We start from the raw sequence: 19,066 nt of genomic DNA, 5'->3' as shown, positions 1-19,066 counted from the left end.
CTATCTATAGTTTTGCCGATGATAGCACATTGCATTCTACTTTCCATTTTGAGAAACCTTGCCCTGCTCAATCAGCTTCAACTTCTCAAAAATCTGCTTCCAATTCCTTAAATGCTGATCTTCAGGTAATTCTCCAGTGGGGCAAAGACAACTTAGTTGATTTCAACCCTTCTAAAACTCAGTCTTGTCTTATATCTTGCAAAAAGGATTCTTCTGCTATGCTTATCTTTAGTGACATTCCAATTTCTAGGCAAAATGATATATCTCTTTTGGGGATTACCCTGACTTCTAATCTCTCTTGGCATAAGCACATTACAAATATTGCTTCCTCTGCATCTAAAAAACGTGGTTTTCTCTTTCGCTCTTGCCGTTACTTTTCTTCCAAACAGCTGCTCACTCTGTACAAATCGCAAATCTGCCCTGCCATTGAATATTGTTCCCACATCTGGGGTGGTGCCCCCAAAACCGCTCTCATGCTTCTTGATTCCATTCAGAAGAGGGCAGTTAGGTTAATTAATGATTCATCTCTAACAGAATCTCTCCACTCGCTGTCTCATAGACGTATTGTGTTTGCTGCACGCCTCTTGTACAGATACTTTCATGGGCACTGTTCTTCTGAATTGGCTTCTATAATTCCCTCTCTCTCTTTCAAAACAGTCCGAACTCGTGCCGCCATCAGCGACCATCCATTTACTGTCCAACTTGAAACTCATTGAAACTCACAGAACCAACTTTTCATCTTCCTCGTTTATTCATTCAACTGCCATTTTCTGGAACAACCTTCCTTCATTCGTATTTTTGGGCGCCTCCGTAGCCAGGTGGGCAGGAGAGGCAGTGCATAGCACACGCTTCTTGATTAGACCTGGGTTCAAGCCCATGAGCCGCCAAATACGGAGGATGCGGAAAGGTCAGGGAATGACCGCCACATATTCCCGGAGCAATATGGCCTTAGTTGCTAATGCTCCTAAAAACCAAACAACAACAACATATGTATTTCCTGAAAATTAGTCTACAGAAGTTCAAGTCCAATGTTAACAAATATCTTCTTTCGTCTTCTCAACCTCCAACCCAAGCACAGTACTAAGTACTGCACAAATGCAGCTTTAAAATCTTGGACTATCCCCCCATATTCACACAGATCTAACACCACTGGATTTTCATTTGTTTCCTAATTTGAAAAATACCTGGCTGGCATCTGTTTTCCTCCAGCACTAATGTCACTGACAGTGACATTAGTGCTGCAGTGGATGTATTCCTGGAGACCCAGGAGAAGTTCTTCACAGCTAGAATTATTGCATTGCATCATCAGTGGCAAAAGTGTATTCTCTCCAAAGGGGACTGCACTGAAAAATAGCATGTTACCAGACTCCTCAAAATAAACCCTTCATACTCAAGCCACAAACTTTTAAAATGCCTCTTGTATATTACCATTTTAGTAATAAGCTAATGATTATTGGTCAAAATTTTGGTGTCCTGAGTGCACCATAATATTAATTATGATCTGATTTATATTTGGTATATTTGACATTATTATTAATTTTATGTCAATGATACTAATTTATTATTGTTCCAAATTTTAAAGTTAAATTTGGATGACTATATGGCTATTGAAATCTATAGAATATGTGGACATACCATAGAGTACATTTCAATTTAAATATACCATTTGAGTTGTAGAATGTAAACTGGTAAGTACTTGTGTTACTGTGATCTTGATTTAAATTATTTTACATCTGTTGGGTCAACAGTCCCTTTATGACAATACTAAACTACAGGTGCAATTTCTCAGCCCATCCAAATAATTCATCTAAGTCTTGCTGAAGGAGAATACCATAATTACTGTCATTAATTACCCTGTCCACTTTTGTATTCATTAATAAACATTGACATTAAACTTGACGTACCTATATCAATGTTCACAATGAATATTAAAAACAGCAAGGAGCAAGAAACGAACTGTGTGGGAATTCACCAATAACCCTTATTTAGGAAGGGAATAGCCATTTATAACTACAGGTAGTTCCCAACTTTATGAGTTAATTCATTCCTAGTGTGCACTCGTAAAGCAGGAATTTATTTCCCATAGACGTAACGTTAAAAACGGGGATTACGTTTTCAACAATGAAATTTGACCACAGTAATATTTAAGTTTTGATTGCATCTAAAATATGGACTTCTTTCCAAAATTCTTTAAGATTTGGACCTCCCTCCTTATTTCTGCCTGAACAAACAAATGCACGCACAGTAGTACTGTATTATATAGCTATGCATGTGGTTTGAAAATACCGTATTTGTGAATGTTTAGCATTTATTTATGCAATTAATGTTCATATTTTCAATTTTGTTGATACTTGAAAAAAAAAAAACTCTTAAAGCAGGAACTGCCTGTACTGTCTGTCTCCATAGTAGTAACTTGACCTTAATGCCACACTACTCCAATTTTTTATACTTCAAAATTTTCATGTTGGACTGTATGAAAAGCTTCACTGAAATATGTGTAAATGTTGTTCACAGTTATTCCACCCTCCCAGTTCTTTACTGACAATCTCATATTATCTAATCAGATTAGCCAGACATGATTTGTCCGTAAAAAAGCCATGCTATGATTCCATCATAATTCCATACTTGTTCAGATGAGCCTGTATCACATCTTTAACAAAGGACTCAATAATTTTTCCTGGCATCAAGTCAAACAGACAGGTCTATACAATCAAGTTCATCCTTTGGGCCACCTTTATGAATAAGCAAGATTTTTGCACATCTCCAATCTATGGGAAGACGTCGCCAGTCCAAAGATGCTCTCAATATAACAGCTAAATCTAAGCTTTTGCTTAGATCTTTTGTTGCCTCCTTCAGTATAATTTTGTTTTATTTTATTGATAACATCACACACAACAACAAAGCCAATAACAGCGTATGATACAGAATTCAAGATAACAGAACATAAAAAATTAAATGACTATAATAAATTATACAATAATAAGCAGGTACAAATTACAAAATGGAGAAAGGGAGAGATATTTATTAGTATGTTAAGAATACCATTCTTTCTCAGATTAGTTTTGAAAGCATGATTCCTGATGATAATATCAGTTTTGTTTCTATGAGTAATCAAAAGCTGAAACATTAAAGTATTCTGGCAGCAGGTTCTAGTACTTATTTCTGTAGAACAGTGGATTTCTGAATTGAATAGATATCAGCTCCTGGTGCCTTCTCAGTTATCATAAAAGCATTTAATTCTCAATCAGTATTAACTAGACTACTGGTATCTTCAACTTGAGAACTTCCTCATGTATGAATATGGATGCAAAATATTTATTCAGCTTATCAGCAACTAGTTCAGATCACTGTTACCGTTAATACAGATAAGATGGACATGATAGATTGCTCTAAAAGATATTTCTTGGCTAAATGACTAAGCATATGAAGGAGTTTAATTATGCATTGGTAATGCACTTCATAACTGGGTTGTCACTATTGCAACAACAGGGTACCTGCCCACCCACTGATGAGAAGTCAATAAGCTTTGAAATAGTGCCATCTGGGTGGTGGAATCCACCAAGAATAAGTAACATAGGTGAAGCATTACTTATTAAAAGTAGTGCAATACCATGTCAACTCATGAAGTTATTCACAATATGAAGATATAATTAAAACAATGCATTAAAACTAGAAATGGTGTGTGTGTGTGTGTGTGTGCATTATCCATGCATAATAAAAGGATGGTAGAAGGCAGAGGGTGGTTATAAATAAGCAGTGCTCTTCTTGGACTAATGTTATTAGTGGTGTCTCTCATGGTTGACTGCTGGGCCTCTTACTGTTTTTATTATTTATTAAAAATATTGATGAAAGCATAGGAAGCTTACTGTCTAAGTTCACAGTTGATACAGAGGTTGGCAGGGTGGTTAATGACAAGAATCAAAGTGTACTGCTGCAACAAGCCCTAGAGAAATTAGGCAGGTAGGCTGAGAAATGACAACTTATAAATGCAAAGTACAACATATGGGTAGCAGTAATTCCAGAATAATATACACCAATTGGATGGTACCACACTCAAGGTGGTGGAGAATGAAAGAGAACTAGGGGTAATTGTAAAGCCTGACATGAAGTTGGGGCATTCCTAGATAATGTTGTGCCCACATACCAACTGCAATTTGGCGCCCCCTCAAAAATATTTATATATTTGGATGTACTTTTATTCATATCATGACAAATAACAAAAGTAATACAATTATAATTATCGACAATGAAATTTACATAACCACAACTAATAAAATGTATAAATTAAAAGTTAATAAATTAATTAAATTAAAATAAATCATTTTTACAATAAGGGTGTGAAATTCAAGTAATAAAATTTAAAGATAACAGTACTACCTTGACGCCACTCTATGGATGGTGAAAAATAATCTAAAGTGACCAAATCATATAGAAATGATAAACTGGATCTGAATAAATGATTTATTTCTGTTGCCTTTCGGCAATATTTACAGAAATTAATGTTGGCTCTGTTTTATTCTTGATTTACAGTGTAGTGTCAATAAACAGAATAATAATAATAATTTTAAAATTACTTACCTTTGTACCACTATGACAATACTATTCACATATCACTATTATTAGTAAAAATTTATGCACCGACCAATGATTCAGCTTTGGCATTCATTATCGAATAACAACTAATCTATACACAGTGGAAAGTCACTTCAATTCAACGAGCAAAACCACAATGAAGTAGCAACTCAATGGCTGGTCATTGCCATAGGCTGCTGCATGTTCCACAGAGGTAGAAGTTTCATAACTTAGCTTGTCTTATATAGACCTAGGGCAAGAACAAGTTGCACCGTCTTCCTCAGTGGATTAGCTCCTCTTTGAAATTCCATTCATAAACAGAATAAACAAATGAGACCTGCACAATTTCCTAGAAAGGTACTGTGAACAGTGTTTCTGAAATTTTTTCAACCGAGAGAGTACTGCCACATAAAAAAAGTTGTAGTTCACCTGGACCTCGTTTGAGTATTGAAGGGTTAACTTATATAGTAAATTTTAGAGTAGACAAGCATTATGCACACATCAACAAAAGTTCAGTAACATATTCATATTCAGAAAAACATGACATATTTAAAAATTTCTTCGGTTAGTCTTTACAATCTGGTACCTTCTGATTGATCGTTGCACAGTGATTGACATGCCTAACCTCCTATAGTTAGTCTTAAGGTATTTATCTTCCACTTGCTGCTGTTTTAAAATAGAGGAACTTGTTTTCTGAAACAGCAGCATGCAGGGATAAGCACCCTAAGGGTATTTATCCCTCCTTGCTGCCTTAGATCACCTAAGGGTGATTAACTAAGACTTAATCACTTGCATCCTCAATTTTAACAAACTCGTGTGGTATATCTGTGTGATCCCCTTTCTTATTTTAATTATAAATTGATTTTTAGCCTTTTCACTAAATTCAAAACTGTCATTATTATTATTTGCTAAACCCAATAAACAATATCAAAAATATATATACACAAGAGAAACTAATAATAATAATAAAATAAAACTAATAATAATAATATAATAATAATAATAATAGAATTTTCAAGGTTATTGATCACCAGATTGAAATCCAGATGTTCATAGCATCTAGCAAGACATAATGTGCATGTCTGCATTTTTGTCAGCTGCTTGTATTTAGCTGGTGAAATCAAACCTCTATAGCAAGATTAGAAAGCTGTCACTGGCACCTCACAGATGAAATGGAATTCCCATTCCATTTTGTGGCATCTGTGAGATGCCACGTGGGAATGGGAATTGCCTAGAAGAAAGATAGATGCTTTTGCTCACTTAGCATCTATTAAATGCCAAATAAAAATTTATTTGTGGATAGCAGGTTGAGACAGAACCACAGTGGGCTCAGAGTATCTCCGTGTAAGATTCCTCTCCTGATGGGGATCGGTCTGGTTGTGATTTTCTCGACCTTAATGGTGGTACTCTATTTCGCCTTCATTGCTTCTAGGAAGTTTGTTACTGTTGGATTGACTTTGTGGATCTTCAGAGCCTCTATTAGCCAGGTATAAGGCACGGAGTCGAAGGCTTTGCGGTAATCAATGTAGACCGTGTACAGGTTGTGCCACTTCTTGTAGGCTTGCTCTATAACTCCGGGATCTATGGTTAATTGCTCCTTGCATCCTTTTTGCTGTTCAGCCATTATTTTCTGGCCCTCCAAGTGGTCTGATATGTTCTTGGTTATGCAGCTGGTCAGGATCTTATACATCATTGGGAGACAGGTAATCGGCCTGTATTTTGCCAGGTTTCTTGTATCTTGGTCTGCAGATATGTGATTTCTTGAGTGAGAAACTTCGGGACTGTCTTTGGGTACCTTATCATTTGGGTGAACTGCTCTGCTAAGTGCTTGTGTGTGCAAGTGAGCTTCTTGTAGTAGTTGTGGACATTATGTATTCCCGGAGTTCACGATCAACTGTTTTACTTTTTCCTCCCAAATCTCCCACTCTCTCATCTTTTGTACATACTTTGTAGTTTTTTTTCCATTCTAGTTCTATCCAGGGAGCTCGGCTGTTATGTCTTATTTCCAGCAGTGGCTTGTGACTCTGATGTATGGGGGTGCTGCTTCTTAACCCAGTCCTAATCTCCCCCCCCCCCAAGTCTTAATTTTTAACCCTAACTTGAAAATTGCCCCCTGAAAAAAAACTAATCATTTCCATAATTTCTACTCAATTTACAAAATTGAAACTCTCAATATACATAAACAGAAGTTCTTTGATTTCCTACCTTTAAATTGCAATAAAAACATTAATTCACTCAAAAACAGCAAAAATGTATGACCGTCAAAAACAGCGGCCGTTCACTTTGATTATCTAATATGTCACTGCATTCGTTTGAATTTGGGGCGTCATCACAAGCTATAATTGACTGGTCAAGCTTACAACATTGGCATTACCGGCACTGCTCACTCCATAGTTCCTGTGGCTCGTTTTTATCACCTCTAATGCATTTTGGCAACCTGCCAACTAACCATTGAGTCAACCACTGGGGGTGTAAATGTGGGAGTAGAGTGCAGTTCCACGTACAGTTAAATTTCAAAGTTGAAAACAATCGTGTTTTTATTTGTTTATTATTGAAATGATTATTGGAAACAGAGGATGAATATACTATATGCAGGACCTGTTAATAAAAATATTCATTGCGTTGCACTGTTCTTCACAAAATTTCATATAACTCCATTGACTGTATATTTAGATTTAAAAAGCTGGAAATGCTGCAGTTCCACAGTGCCTACCAACGAGCAGCCCCTGCTTACTTCATTGCTCCATATGTTGCCCTAGAACTCCTCGATCATCTTCTGTGTGGGCAGTCTTTCCCCACCTTCTCCAAGAATCCTGTTGAAGATTCAGTTGTTTATTTTCCTCTGGGAGCTCTCTTGTATCGCCATAGTCCCTTACTGATTGCAAGGAGGTTCTGCTTCTGTGTGTGTGTGTCCATGTATTCTCCTATTCTCGGATTTTTGGTCTTGTGTTTGCTGTGGATGCTGTCTCTATTGAAGATGGTCTTTATTTTTTCAATCGATTTCTTCTTATTACCCCATTGGTACTGGGTCAATTGGCTTATCTTGACTCAAGGACGAGGCTACTAGAGACGGTCGTGTTCAAAGCCGCTAAGTGGATTTTTCTTATTTATTGATTTGAAATTATTGTTTTTCTAAAACTTTTGATTTAAATTTAGTAGTATAACATTATTTTGTGATTTTCTGATTAATTTGGTGTATTTATTCTTTACTCGGCCTTGTAATTGCATAAAAGTATCGGTAAGGGTTTCCACGTGTTTCAACTCCACTACCGTTCGTAATTTTCCCGCTTTTGTGATACGATAGTTATATACCGTACTAGATAGCGTTAGTTAAACTTCGTTAGCAGTCAAATTGTGCGTTTAAATAAATACATATAATGACTTAGATTACAAACGTAATATAATTAATTATATTTAACATAATTAATAACATAACATAATAAATTAATAGAATCATGACTCAGACCAAAGCAGCAAAGCAAAAGGCTCAAGCTAATGGAAGTGCTGTGGCTCAGAGCAGAACTGAGGGGGGCAGTTGTCCTCTGACTCATAGCCTTATAAAATGCACTGTTTGCTTGATGTTTGCAGAGAAATCGGGTACGGGACATGATACTGCCAAGGGGGATGTCTTTGTGTGTGCGCGATGCAAGGAGTGTATCGATATCAGGCAACAACTCGGCGTTCTTGGGGCCTATATGAGAGCTTGAAGGACAGGGTGGATGCCCTCGAAGAAACTAAATTGAGGGGCCCATCAAGCTCTCAGCTGCCCACATCAACGCCAGAGCTTGCACTTGGACATCGTGTGACACAGAGACAACCATCAAGGCAGAATGCGCTGGTCCCGAAGGAACTAGTAGTTGTTGGTGACTCTATTGTCAGGGAAACGGAGAACATGCTTTGTAAAAAAGATAGGTGGAACAGGACCAGGATATGTCTGCCAGGAGCAAAGGTTGATGACGTTGTAGAGCGAATATCATCTTTTAAGGGCACAAAAGGTGATATAGTTGTGCACGTTGGCACTAATAATATTAAGAGTAGAAGACCTGCAGAATTACTTAACAAGTACAGGTCACTGTTGAACAAAAGCCGAAAATTAGGGTTGAATTTGAAAGTGTCTGCAATTCTGCCCAGACACGATAGGAGGGAGTATATGATGAGAGCCTTGTCGATCAATTCGGCCCTGGAAAGATTGTGCAAGGCTCAAGGGGTAGAATTTTTTTCAGCCTGGACTGTACTTGTTAACAGGAGAGATTGCTTCTACAGGGATGGGATACACTTAAATAGAAAGGGTGCAAGAATATTTGCTGATGCTATCGAGGTAGTGTTAGGTGGGTCGGAAAACTGCTAGCTTGGGGGGAGACAAAGACCAATAGATTGACAGTAGCCACTGGCAGAGGTGAAAGAGATTCTTGCACTGCTTCTATTAGAATGAGCAGAAGCCTGAAAAACAAGATGCATGGTATTTCAGAGACTGCTGGGAGCCATTGCGGTACAAGTAAACACATGGGTTGTGTTAGGGTAGCTAAGAATAGAAACAGGTGCAGGTATACTTGCGTGTACACCAATGCTAGGAGTTTAGTAAATAAATTTGATGAATTTGAGGTATTGCTCAAAACATCAAAGGCAAATATTGTTGGGATATCAGAGACATGGTGTCACACAGATATAAGGGATGCAGAACTGCAATTTGGGGAGTACAACGTCTACAGAAAGGTTTGTTTGTTTGTTTGTTTTATGGCGCATTAGCATCTAAGGCTATAATGCGCCAAGTCAAAAAGATGTAGAATATAATATTAAAATTATTTGTATATTATTTTAAAAGAATATACGTCTACAGAAAGGATAGACAGGATAGGAAGGGGGGAGGGGTTATGCTATTAGTTAAGAAACACATAAAGTCCAAGGAAGTGAAGCCAGTCGACATCGCCGGACAGTGCAGTGTTGAGTCAGTCTGGTGTGACATAAGCATTGGGAGATCAAAATTGAGAGTAGGAGTGTGCTATAGGCCTAATGACTCTGATGAGTATAATAAGGAACTGTACAGGGAAATAGAGTGGGCCAGTAAATCAGAGAGTCTTATAATGGGAGATTTTAATTTCCCAGATATTGACTGGAATTTGGGGGCTGGTTATTCACACACTAGCAGGGCTTTTGTGGATTTATTGGATGATTGTTTTCTACATCAGCATGTTCGGGAGGCAACTAGAGGGAGTAATACTCTTGATTTGATTATCAGCAGTGATTCTTCATGCATTAAGAATCTGCAGATAAATGAACCACTAGGTGGCAGTGATCACAGTGTGCTAAAGTGGGATTTACTCAAAGAGGTAACTACCATTAGGGGTAAAGGGAAGGGTTATTGCTTCCGTAAAGACAACTACGATGGACTGAGACAGTATTTAAATTCTATACAGTGGGACCAACTGATGATGTTACCAACAGCAAATACAAAATGGGAAGCATTCAAAGAACTTATCTTGGAAGCTACTAGGCTTTACATACCAACTAAGAAATATTGTTCAAGGTTTAGGCCAAAATGGATGTCAGATGAACTAATGAGGCATATGGCAGAGAAGAAAAATGCATGGGATACATACAAATTAACACATGACACAGAAGCCTATGATAGATACAAGTTGATATGCAACCAAGTTACAAAGGAGGTTAGGCAGGCGAAGGCAGATTACGAGAAATCCTTGGCAAGGGATGCAAAGAAAAAGAGCAAACAGTTCTTTACTTATGTAAACTCTAGAAGGAAGGGGATGAATCAGATTGGTCCACTTGATATTGATGGGTCAAGTGTTGATGATCCTGCTCAGGTAGCTAACAAACTAAATGAATATTTTGCATCGACATTCACACATGAAGAGTTATTCAGCGAGGGGAATGCCAGAGGTGTATTCAACTCTAGCAGTAAGCTACAGAATCTTGAAATAACTGGGAGTAAAGTGGAGGAGAAACTGTTGAAGATAAACACAAGAAAGGCACCCGGGGTGGATGGGATCTATCCAGTTATATTAAAGGAGGCAGCAAAGGAAGTAAGCAAACCCTTAGCCATAATAATGAGAGCTTCCTTGGACTCAGGGGAGGTACCCATAGACTGGAAATTTGCAAATGTGACCCCAATTCACAAAGGAGGATCAAAGGCTGACACAAGTAATTATAGACCCGTGAGCTTAACTTCTGTTCCAGGAAAATTAATGGAGGCACTGGTTAAAGAAGCACTGCAGGATCATTTAGACAAGACTTCAGTTATAGCTCAGACACAGCATGGTTTTGTTAAGGGGAAGTCTTGCCTGACCAACTTGATTGGATACTATGATGCAGTCACAAAAGAACTGGATGCAGGGAATAACTTTGATATTATATACTTGGATCTTAGAAAGGCTTTTGATACTGTTGCACATGGAAGACTGCTACACAAATTGGAGCAGTGTGACATTGGAGGCAAATTGCTGCTATGGATAAAGGGGTGGTTGAGGGGGAGAAGACAGAGAGTGGTAATCAATGGACACTGCTCATCGTGGACTAATGTTATTAGTGGAGTCCCTCAGGGCTCAGTGTTGGGTCCATTGTTGTTTTCTGTATTTATGAATGATATTGATGATGGTATATCAAGCTTAATGTCCAAGTTTGCAGATGATACAAAGGTTGGCAGAGTTGTCAAGGACACTACTGACACTATGCTGCTGCAACAGGATCTGGAAAGGTTGAGCAGATGGGCTGAGAGGTGGCAAATGAAGTTTAACATTGACAAATGTAAAGTACCACACATGGGAAACAGCAACCCCAGAGCAATGTATCAACTCTGTGGTACTACACTGACAGTGGTAGAGAATGAAAGGGACTTGGGGGTGGTTGTGCAGGCAGATATGAAGTTTTCTGAGCAGTGCAGACGAGCTGCAAGAGTAGCTCATGGAGTATTGTCAATGATATACAGGAATTTTTCCAGCAGGGATAAGGAAGTGATTATTCCATTGTATAAGGCAATGGTCAGGCCACACCTAGAGTACTGTATACAGGTCTGGAGGCCTCATTTCAAGAAGGATGTAGAGCTGCTGGAACGAGTACAGAGAAGGGCAACAAGATTAGTGAATGGAACAAAGGGGTGCTCTTACGAAGAAAGGCTTAAGTTTTGCAAATTACAGTGTCTGGAGACTAGGCACCAGTGAGGTGATCTGATAGAGGTGTATAAAGCCTTGAATGGTTTAAGCATGCTCAATGCTGATGGGATTCTTCCTCTAGCTCAGAAAAATCACCTGAGAGGGCATAAATTCAAATTGAGGAAAGACAGATGTAGGATAGACGTGCGGAAATTTGCCTTTAGCCAGCGGGTGGTTGGTTGGTGGAACAGACTTCCATCCCTTGTGGTGGAGGTTGATAGCCTAAATAAGTTTAAGGCTCAGCTGGACAGGTATTTTGAACGAACAGAGGGGTGAAGTGGAAGTGGGGGTTTTTTTTTTTTTTTTTGGCTGATGCTGCATAAGCTTGCTTTCTTGCATCAAATGCCTCTACTAATGCTAATGCAATTCTCCTATCTTCTGCTGAAGTCTTCTTTCCCATGCTGGCGGTTCTGTATTTTTTGGTTCTGCTGCTGGTCTCTTATTTCTCTGCCATTAATCCTAGTTGTTGCTATGACAGCACAGTTATACAGCTGTGTGGATGGCCTCCAGTGTTGCACCATTGTTGTTGAGGTAATGTGGTATTATTTTCGAATTGAGGTGGTCTGTGACTATCCACAGGGTCTCTGATTCAGTATCACGTGGGCTTTTGTGGAGTCCATTCCTTTGAATTCTGTTAGGGCCTTCTTCCACTCATCTTCTATTCTGAATATCATGACTGTCTCTTTCCACTTCAGCCGCTATTCGGTGACCTGAATATCCAGGAATCGTTCCAATCACTTAGTATGTAGTCTCGACCTGTACATCTTCATATTGGACTCTAGCTTGGTTATTTCATAGTATGCTCGGATGATGTACGTATTCATTTTGATGCTCCACTTCATGCATTGCCGTTTTCTTCCTTCCTGGGTGGTCGCTAGTGCAGTTGTGCAGGAAGCACTTTCAGTTGATGGAACTGGATGGTCTTGCCCTTTTCTTGTGGTAGCCATATGAGGGACAGCACGCCATTGCTCCACTGTCTTCCTCAAGGGGACTGTCTCTGACATTTCAAGCCGACCCCTCTACCTAAGGCCCAACGACAAGTGACTTTATCCTGCGCCACACTTGATTCAGTACGATTATTATTTCTCTTTAACATCATCCATCTATGGAGGTGGACCTTTTCGGCTTCAGCATACGTCCAGTGGTAGTGTTAGTTCTTGGGAGTGACACCACTAACTGCCTTAGCTGTCACTCCAACCTTGGGGAAGGTAGGTCCACTGGAGCAACTTTCGCAATGTTTATTTTATTATTATATATTTTTCGTTTTTATTATTCTAATTTATTACTATTATTATTATACTAGTCTTCAAGTGTGATGGAGCCATGTCCGCTTCTGCCAAAGCAAGATTCTAACCCAGGTCCATCAGGCTGGTAGTCCAGTGTCGTAACAACTGGAACATCGTTCCCCTTATTATTATTATATATGGATGATATTGTGCTATTAAATAGTAGCTTCTAAGATCTTTGAGAATTTTTAATTAAATTAGAGAAAGGTTGCAGAGAGAATTTGGCATGAAAATTAGTTAATCAAGAAACAGTTATAAAATTTGGGAGAGACAAAGAAAAACTCTTACTGTAGACTAACGAACAATTGGATCAAGTTAATAATTATACTAATCTTATCGCCTTCAAAGTGCAGAAACAGTCTCTTTAATGAAGATAAAAAAGATTAAACATAGAAATAAACAATAAAATAATAAGTCGGTTAAATTCATTTGAAGCAAAGAGAAATGAGTCAAAAGACAAATTTAACTATTTATAACAGAGTTTTTTAAGCCTGTTTTAACCTATAAGGGTAAGAAATAAATTGATCAAAAATTGGAAAACTGTGAGAAATAAATGAGTTTTAAGAAAAATAAGTGGAACTAACAGGTGGAAGCAATGGCAAGACCATATTATAAGTGAAGAAATAAGAAAAAAAATCATGGGGCAACAAATACCAGTCAAAGGTAAGTGAAACAAAAGATGGTATGTTCATATAGAAAGGATGGGTGAAGGGAAATTTTTTTATCTAAAATATATGAAGCAAAAATTAATGATAATTATCCCAGAGAAAGGTGGATTGATAATTTCGAAAAAGCATTACAGGAAAGAGGGCTTACTCTGGCTAGGGCTAAAGACATAATAGAAAACAGGATAGCAAGAAGGGGAGAAACAGTGGCACTTAGAAGGATGACAGTCCAGAGGGACTAATTTGTATGATGATAACATCATATTGACAGTGTGTTTTTGACATTATTATTATGTCAGCATTAGCTGCTTTAGCAAGCAATTTAAATTTCTGCACAGAGCTATGTTAACTCCCACTACTGCTTGCTATAAAAAATGTTTTTTTTTAATATGTAAAAGTGTTTCATGCATGAGATTTTGGCTTCAAACTACTCAAAAATAGAAAAGTAAATTTATATGATTTTTACAGATAATTACACTTAACAGCAGACATAGACAGCACTATTTCAGTTTCTAAGGTTAGTATTAGGATGGTTATCTGGCAATAAAACTTTCAATCATCAATACCCCCCCCCAACTACTAAGTCTAGTTAATTATATGACAAAGATTAATTTTCCAGAAATGATAGCCTGTGAAACAAAATTTCATTCAACCTGCTTCAATCCAATGTTTATTTTACAAGTCTAAGGAAATTACCTGCAACAAATACTCGCATTAATTCTGTAAACACATCCAATGCATCTTGTCTCACTAGTTTAAAAAAAAAAAAAAAAAAGTATTACAGATTACATTAATTCATAGAAAAATCAAATATTGTCTAAAAAAAACACCTTTTATTACAAAAGAAGTTATATTAAAATCACGCATATGAGGTAAATTCAAAAAAGTTCCTTGAATTTTACTAAGAAAGTTTATTGAGCAAAGAGTTGGTCTTACTAACCTAATCACCTTCAAAGTACCTTCCCTCTGTGTGCGTGTGTGTACGCCTTTTTGTGTGTGTGTGTGTGTGTGTGTGTGTGTGTGTGTGTGTGTGTGCGTGCACATACACACGCGTACACAAAAAGGCGTATACACACACACACACACACACACACACACACACACACACTCTTGTTCCACCTGTCTGCCCAAACTTTGAAACATTCTTTAAAATTGTTTTTAGGGCATATTACTCAGCTTCAATGTTGTCTTTGATGTCATCCACTACAGCTAAACAATGGCCCCAGAGCCCCATTTTCAGTTTAAGGAACAGCCAGGAGTCAGACAGTGCGAGGTCCAGGGAGCAGGAAGACTTGCAAGCCTGTGATTTTTTTTTTCACCCAAGAAATTCTGAACTGCCATGTGACTGAATGCATTGTCATGGTGCTGGATCCATCCATTCGAGGTTGTCTTTACTTCAAATTCTCATGAAAACATGTAAAAACCTCAATGTAGTAAGCAGCAGTAATGCTTCTCCCCGTAGTCACAATGCACTCATCTTTGAAAAAACAATCAGCATGATTTTGATGTTGGATTTTGTTGCATAAGACTTCTTGAACTGTGGGGATACTTTTGTGTGTTACCTGGATGATTCCACCTTGTTTTGGTGGTTGTAGGCAAACATCCAAACGCAGTGATCACTTTTCTTAAGAAGCTCTGATCAGCATAGGTTTTTCAAACAAATCACCTGCAATGGCTTTTCTGCAGTCCATTTGATCATTCAACATCAATATGGGACAAACTTTGCACACACATGCAATGAATCCTTAAATCTTGTGTCAGGATTGTATGTACTGAGCCCACAGATAGTTCAATCTCAACAAGTCATTCGCCTATCATTTCGCATGAATTCCTTCACTTTCGTGACATTTTTTTTTGCTTCATGATGTTGAAGGGAGTAATGAAACATGAAACAAAGAGTGAGATTCATCTTCCAGTGTTTTCTGTCCATTTTTAAACTGATTAGACCATTCATAAAGTGCTGTTTTCTTCAAAGCATCATCTCCATAACTTTCTGTAATGTTTGCAAGTGTCCCTGTTGCAGTTTTCCCAAGTTCAAAGCTGTTTAAACCACAACATTCTGAAATCAATCAACTATAACACACAAGTGAAGCAGTCAAGCCAGTTCCCACTTGGCATGCGTATGCACTAATGTCCCATGAAACCTTATGGCTGCAGCACAAATCATTTAAATACCAGCACGTGATTCCAGAAACTTTTTAATGTACTACGTATATTAAAATCTTGCTCATGTGAAGGAAATAAAAAAATTAATACTAGCTGTCTCAACTTATCACAAAGCAGATTAAACACTTCTCAATCAGAATTTCCTTAAATCAGATTTCTCTTAAGTTGGTACAGCAAACCAAAAACATCTCCTCTCAAAAAAACTGAGTGCAGAAGTACTCAACTCCGAAGTAAACAATGAAATGAACTTTGACAATGAGTGGCATAAAAACAAAACAAAGAAATCTTCTTGCATCAGAGGTTATTTACCTATTTAGAAAGAAATATAAAATTAGAATAAATTACTCTTGCATACCACTTGGAATATTCATTTCATAGGTAAGCCATTCCTTCTCTAGGTTGTCTGAAGCAAACAAAGAAATGAATTAATGCTGTAATATTACCATGAGGTTCAATGCAATGAATTGATATCTTAACAATGAGATGTTCACTTATAAACTTAACTTATAGTTAATAAATTTTTAAAAAATCCACATTTGTTATATTTTGCATAAGCTATACATAATATAAATCATAATAAATGTTGAGTGAACAAAATTTATGTATGTTTTTTGTTTCAAATATTGTGTACAGTCAGTCCTCGTATATCACGATAGTTGTGTTCCTAGAAACCCCCGTGCAATGCAAAATCATGCAATATAAACAACAGACCCTATGGGAAAAATAGGGTTAGGTGCCGACCACCCAAGATTGAACACACATTTGTAACCAAACATTACCAAACACAATAAAAAATCGTAATAAAATATTGCTAATGCATTTGCTTCTATCGTAAGCAAACTTGTTTTTTGTTTGATTTTCTATCCAAACAGATGACAGCCGTTCCATCTCTTCCAATTCTTTGTGTCTTGATCTAATAGATTTTAATTACACTTTGAGTTGTTCCTGCTATGAAAGTTGTTTTTATTTTCTCTGCATTCTTTGTAATTCTCAGGGTTGCCTCATTTAGGTCTGTAGCACATGCAATATCACATGGTCTTTCATTTCGCTCAAAGCGTTTCACAATTTCATATTTTTTTTCTATCAACGAGGCGAACTGGCCATAAGCCTTACCAGGAAACTCTGGTAGGCCGGAGGCCGGTGTGATTTTGGCCATAAACCATATGAGGCCATTATAAATTTTCTCGGGTAAAAATTTTTGACCCAGTCCGCCTCTGTTTATCGATATTGCTTTTCTTTTTCTCTCTGAATCTGCAGTGTCTTCACCAGGACGCTTCCTTTTCACACCTTTTAAGTATTTTACTCATTTTTAGGGAATAAAGCACAATGCTTTATTCCCTAATGCAATGTAGCAATGAATAAAAAACACCGTAAAGGCAGAGATACATATTAACACCTCATATTTTACTAAAGCACAGTTCTAGGGGTTACTACCATAAAACAATAAAAACTGCTACTGGAATCTGTTATAAACTGGTAGTAAACTCGATCTAATTGCATTTGCGATAATATCGATAGCTGGAATTGTGTTGGTTTTTACGTCATTACGGTGAAATGTGTTTCCCCTTCACTGATATAAAAAAACATAAATACATTTTCAGAATCTTCTCTTCATTCCTATCGTGTTGCGTTCGGTTGGGGTGATTCCGCATTGGACTGCCATTTCTTGTAAACACAAAGGCGAATCGTGCATAAGCGAATTCGGTTTGTGTTATATAAGATATCGTTCCCCTGTTTATAAATCGTGTACGATCGAATTCGTGTAGTGTAAACACGTGTTATACGAGGACTGACTGTACTTTCAACAAACGAACCACAATAGAAGAGCACATTTTGTGATTCAATTTTAATGGTTTGTAATTAAAAAAGTACCAGGCAGCTGCACACAAGCAATATGCAGTCCTTGAGGTTGTCACAGACATTCTCTCAGATATGCCAGAGAAGCTGTACTTAATACCTGGGAGTCTAAAATGCTGATGGAACTGATATTCGGGTGACATTCAAGTAAAGTGGACCCAATATTGACGAAGTCCGGACAGTCTGTGACAGCCAAATTCTCTGCTTGCACCTTCACGATGGTGGGACTGTTAGTAATCCTGGCTATAACCGCCATCACAAGCACACTATGGGTGACAACCCAGGTGTGAACCAACGTAAGCAACGATTAAGGTGTGGCGCTCAAACCACATGGAGGAATGCCGCCTCTGTGTTACCAAGCAATACCAGGTGGTAGATGCCTCTCATCAACATGTGCAATACCACCACTTTGCTTATTGGAGGCTTGAATTGGTAGAACCCATGTTTAGTCTCCAGAGCTAAGTTCCGGTCAACCCTTCCCCATCTGTTCCACCATGCGGTATTGTCTGATGACTTTTGAAGTTATGATGAACATCATGGCGAGATCCAATCTTCCTTACATTTCAAGGGTACAGCTATAAAACGGTGTTCGTAGGCCGGTCGCTAGTTAGTAAAGGGTTTTCCAATAGTAATGCTCGATGTTTGGCAACAGCGCATGACGAAGTCGACAGTCACACAGGTGGTATCTTTGGTAGCCGTATTCAGTTAGTCTCTGCATTTTATTATGGAGCGTTACACGACTGAGCAACGAGTCGAAATTGTAAAAAATTATTATCAAAACCAATGTTCTATTCGTCAAACGTTTTGTGCACTCCGTGCAGTTTATGGTGTCGACGAACGTCCTTCAGAATCCACAATTCGCCGTTTAATAAACAAATTCGAAGCAACTGGGTCTGTGGCAAATCTGAAAGTGCCTGTACGTCAGTGAAACGCAAGATCCGTTGAAAATATTGCTGCAGTCCGGGAAAGTGTGCGTGAGAATCAGCAACAGTCCATTCCGCGTCGGGCTCAAGAACTTGGCCTGTCTTCGACGACAACTTGGCGAATCCTGCATAAGGACTTAGGGCTTCACCCTTATAAAGTGCAATTAACCCAACAACTAAAGCCCAACGATCATGCGCAGCGGCGTGCATTCGCTGATTGGGCGCTAGAGCAGTTGGAGGTCAATCCTGATTTTGGGCGAAAAATAATGTTTAGTGACGAGGCTCATTTCTGGTTAAGTGGCTTTGTTAACAAGCAAAATTGCCGAATTTGGAGCGACGAAAACCCACGGGAGATTCATGAGGTCCCACTACATTCCGAAAAAGTTACGGTATGGTGTACACTTTGGTCCGGCGGAATAATCGGTCCGTATTTT

The 19,066-nt window shown here is 38.1% G+C and overlaps 1 protein-coding gene across 2 annotated transcripts in view; it reads right to left on the bottom strand.

The window, feature by feature from the left end:
* The window catches only part of LOC150079161 (centromere protein X-like), an 87,299-nt gene that overhangs the window by 32,610 nt on the left and 35,623 nt on the right, over positions 1-19,066 (bottom strand). The window contains exon 3 of one of the 2 annotated variants that reach the window (XM_090383526.1): positions 14,383-14,436. The exons of the other annotated variant lie outside the window; for it this stretch is intronic. Coding sequence (XP_090239652.1) covers positions 14,383-14,436 — 54 coding nt within the window. The remainder of the gene's footprint in view (positions 1-14,382; positions 14,437-19,066) is intronic. 2 annotated transcript variants of the gene reach the window in all.

Source organism: Mastigoproctus giganteus, chromosome 10 (assembly GCF_048544385.1).
Source record: "Mastigoproctus giganteus isolate SK-2022 chromosome 10, ASM4854438v1, whole genome shotgun sequence".
NCBI lineage: Eukaryota > Metazoa > Arthropoda > Arachnida > Uropygi > Thelyphonidae > Mastigoproctus > Mastigoproctus giganteus.
Note: the sequence above shows the minus strand (reverse complement) of the source record. Positions and strands in the feature narration are given on the sequence as shown.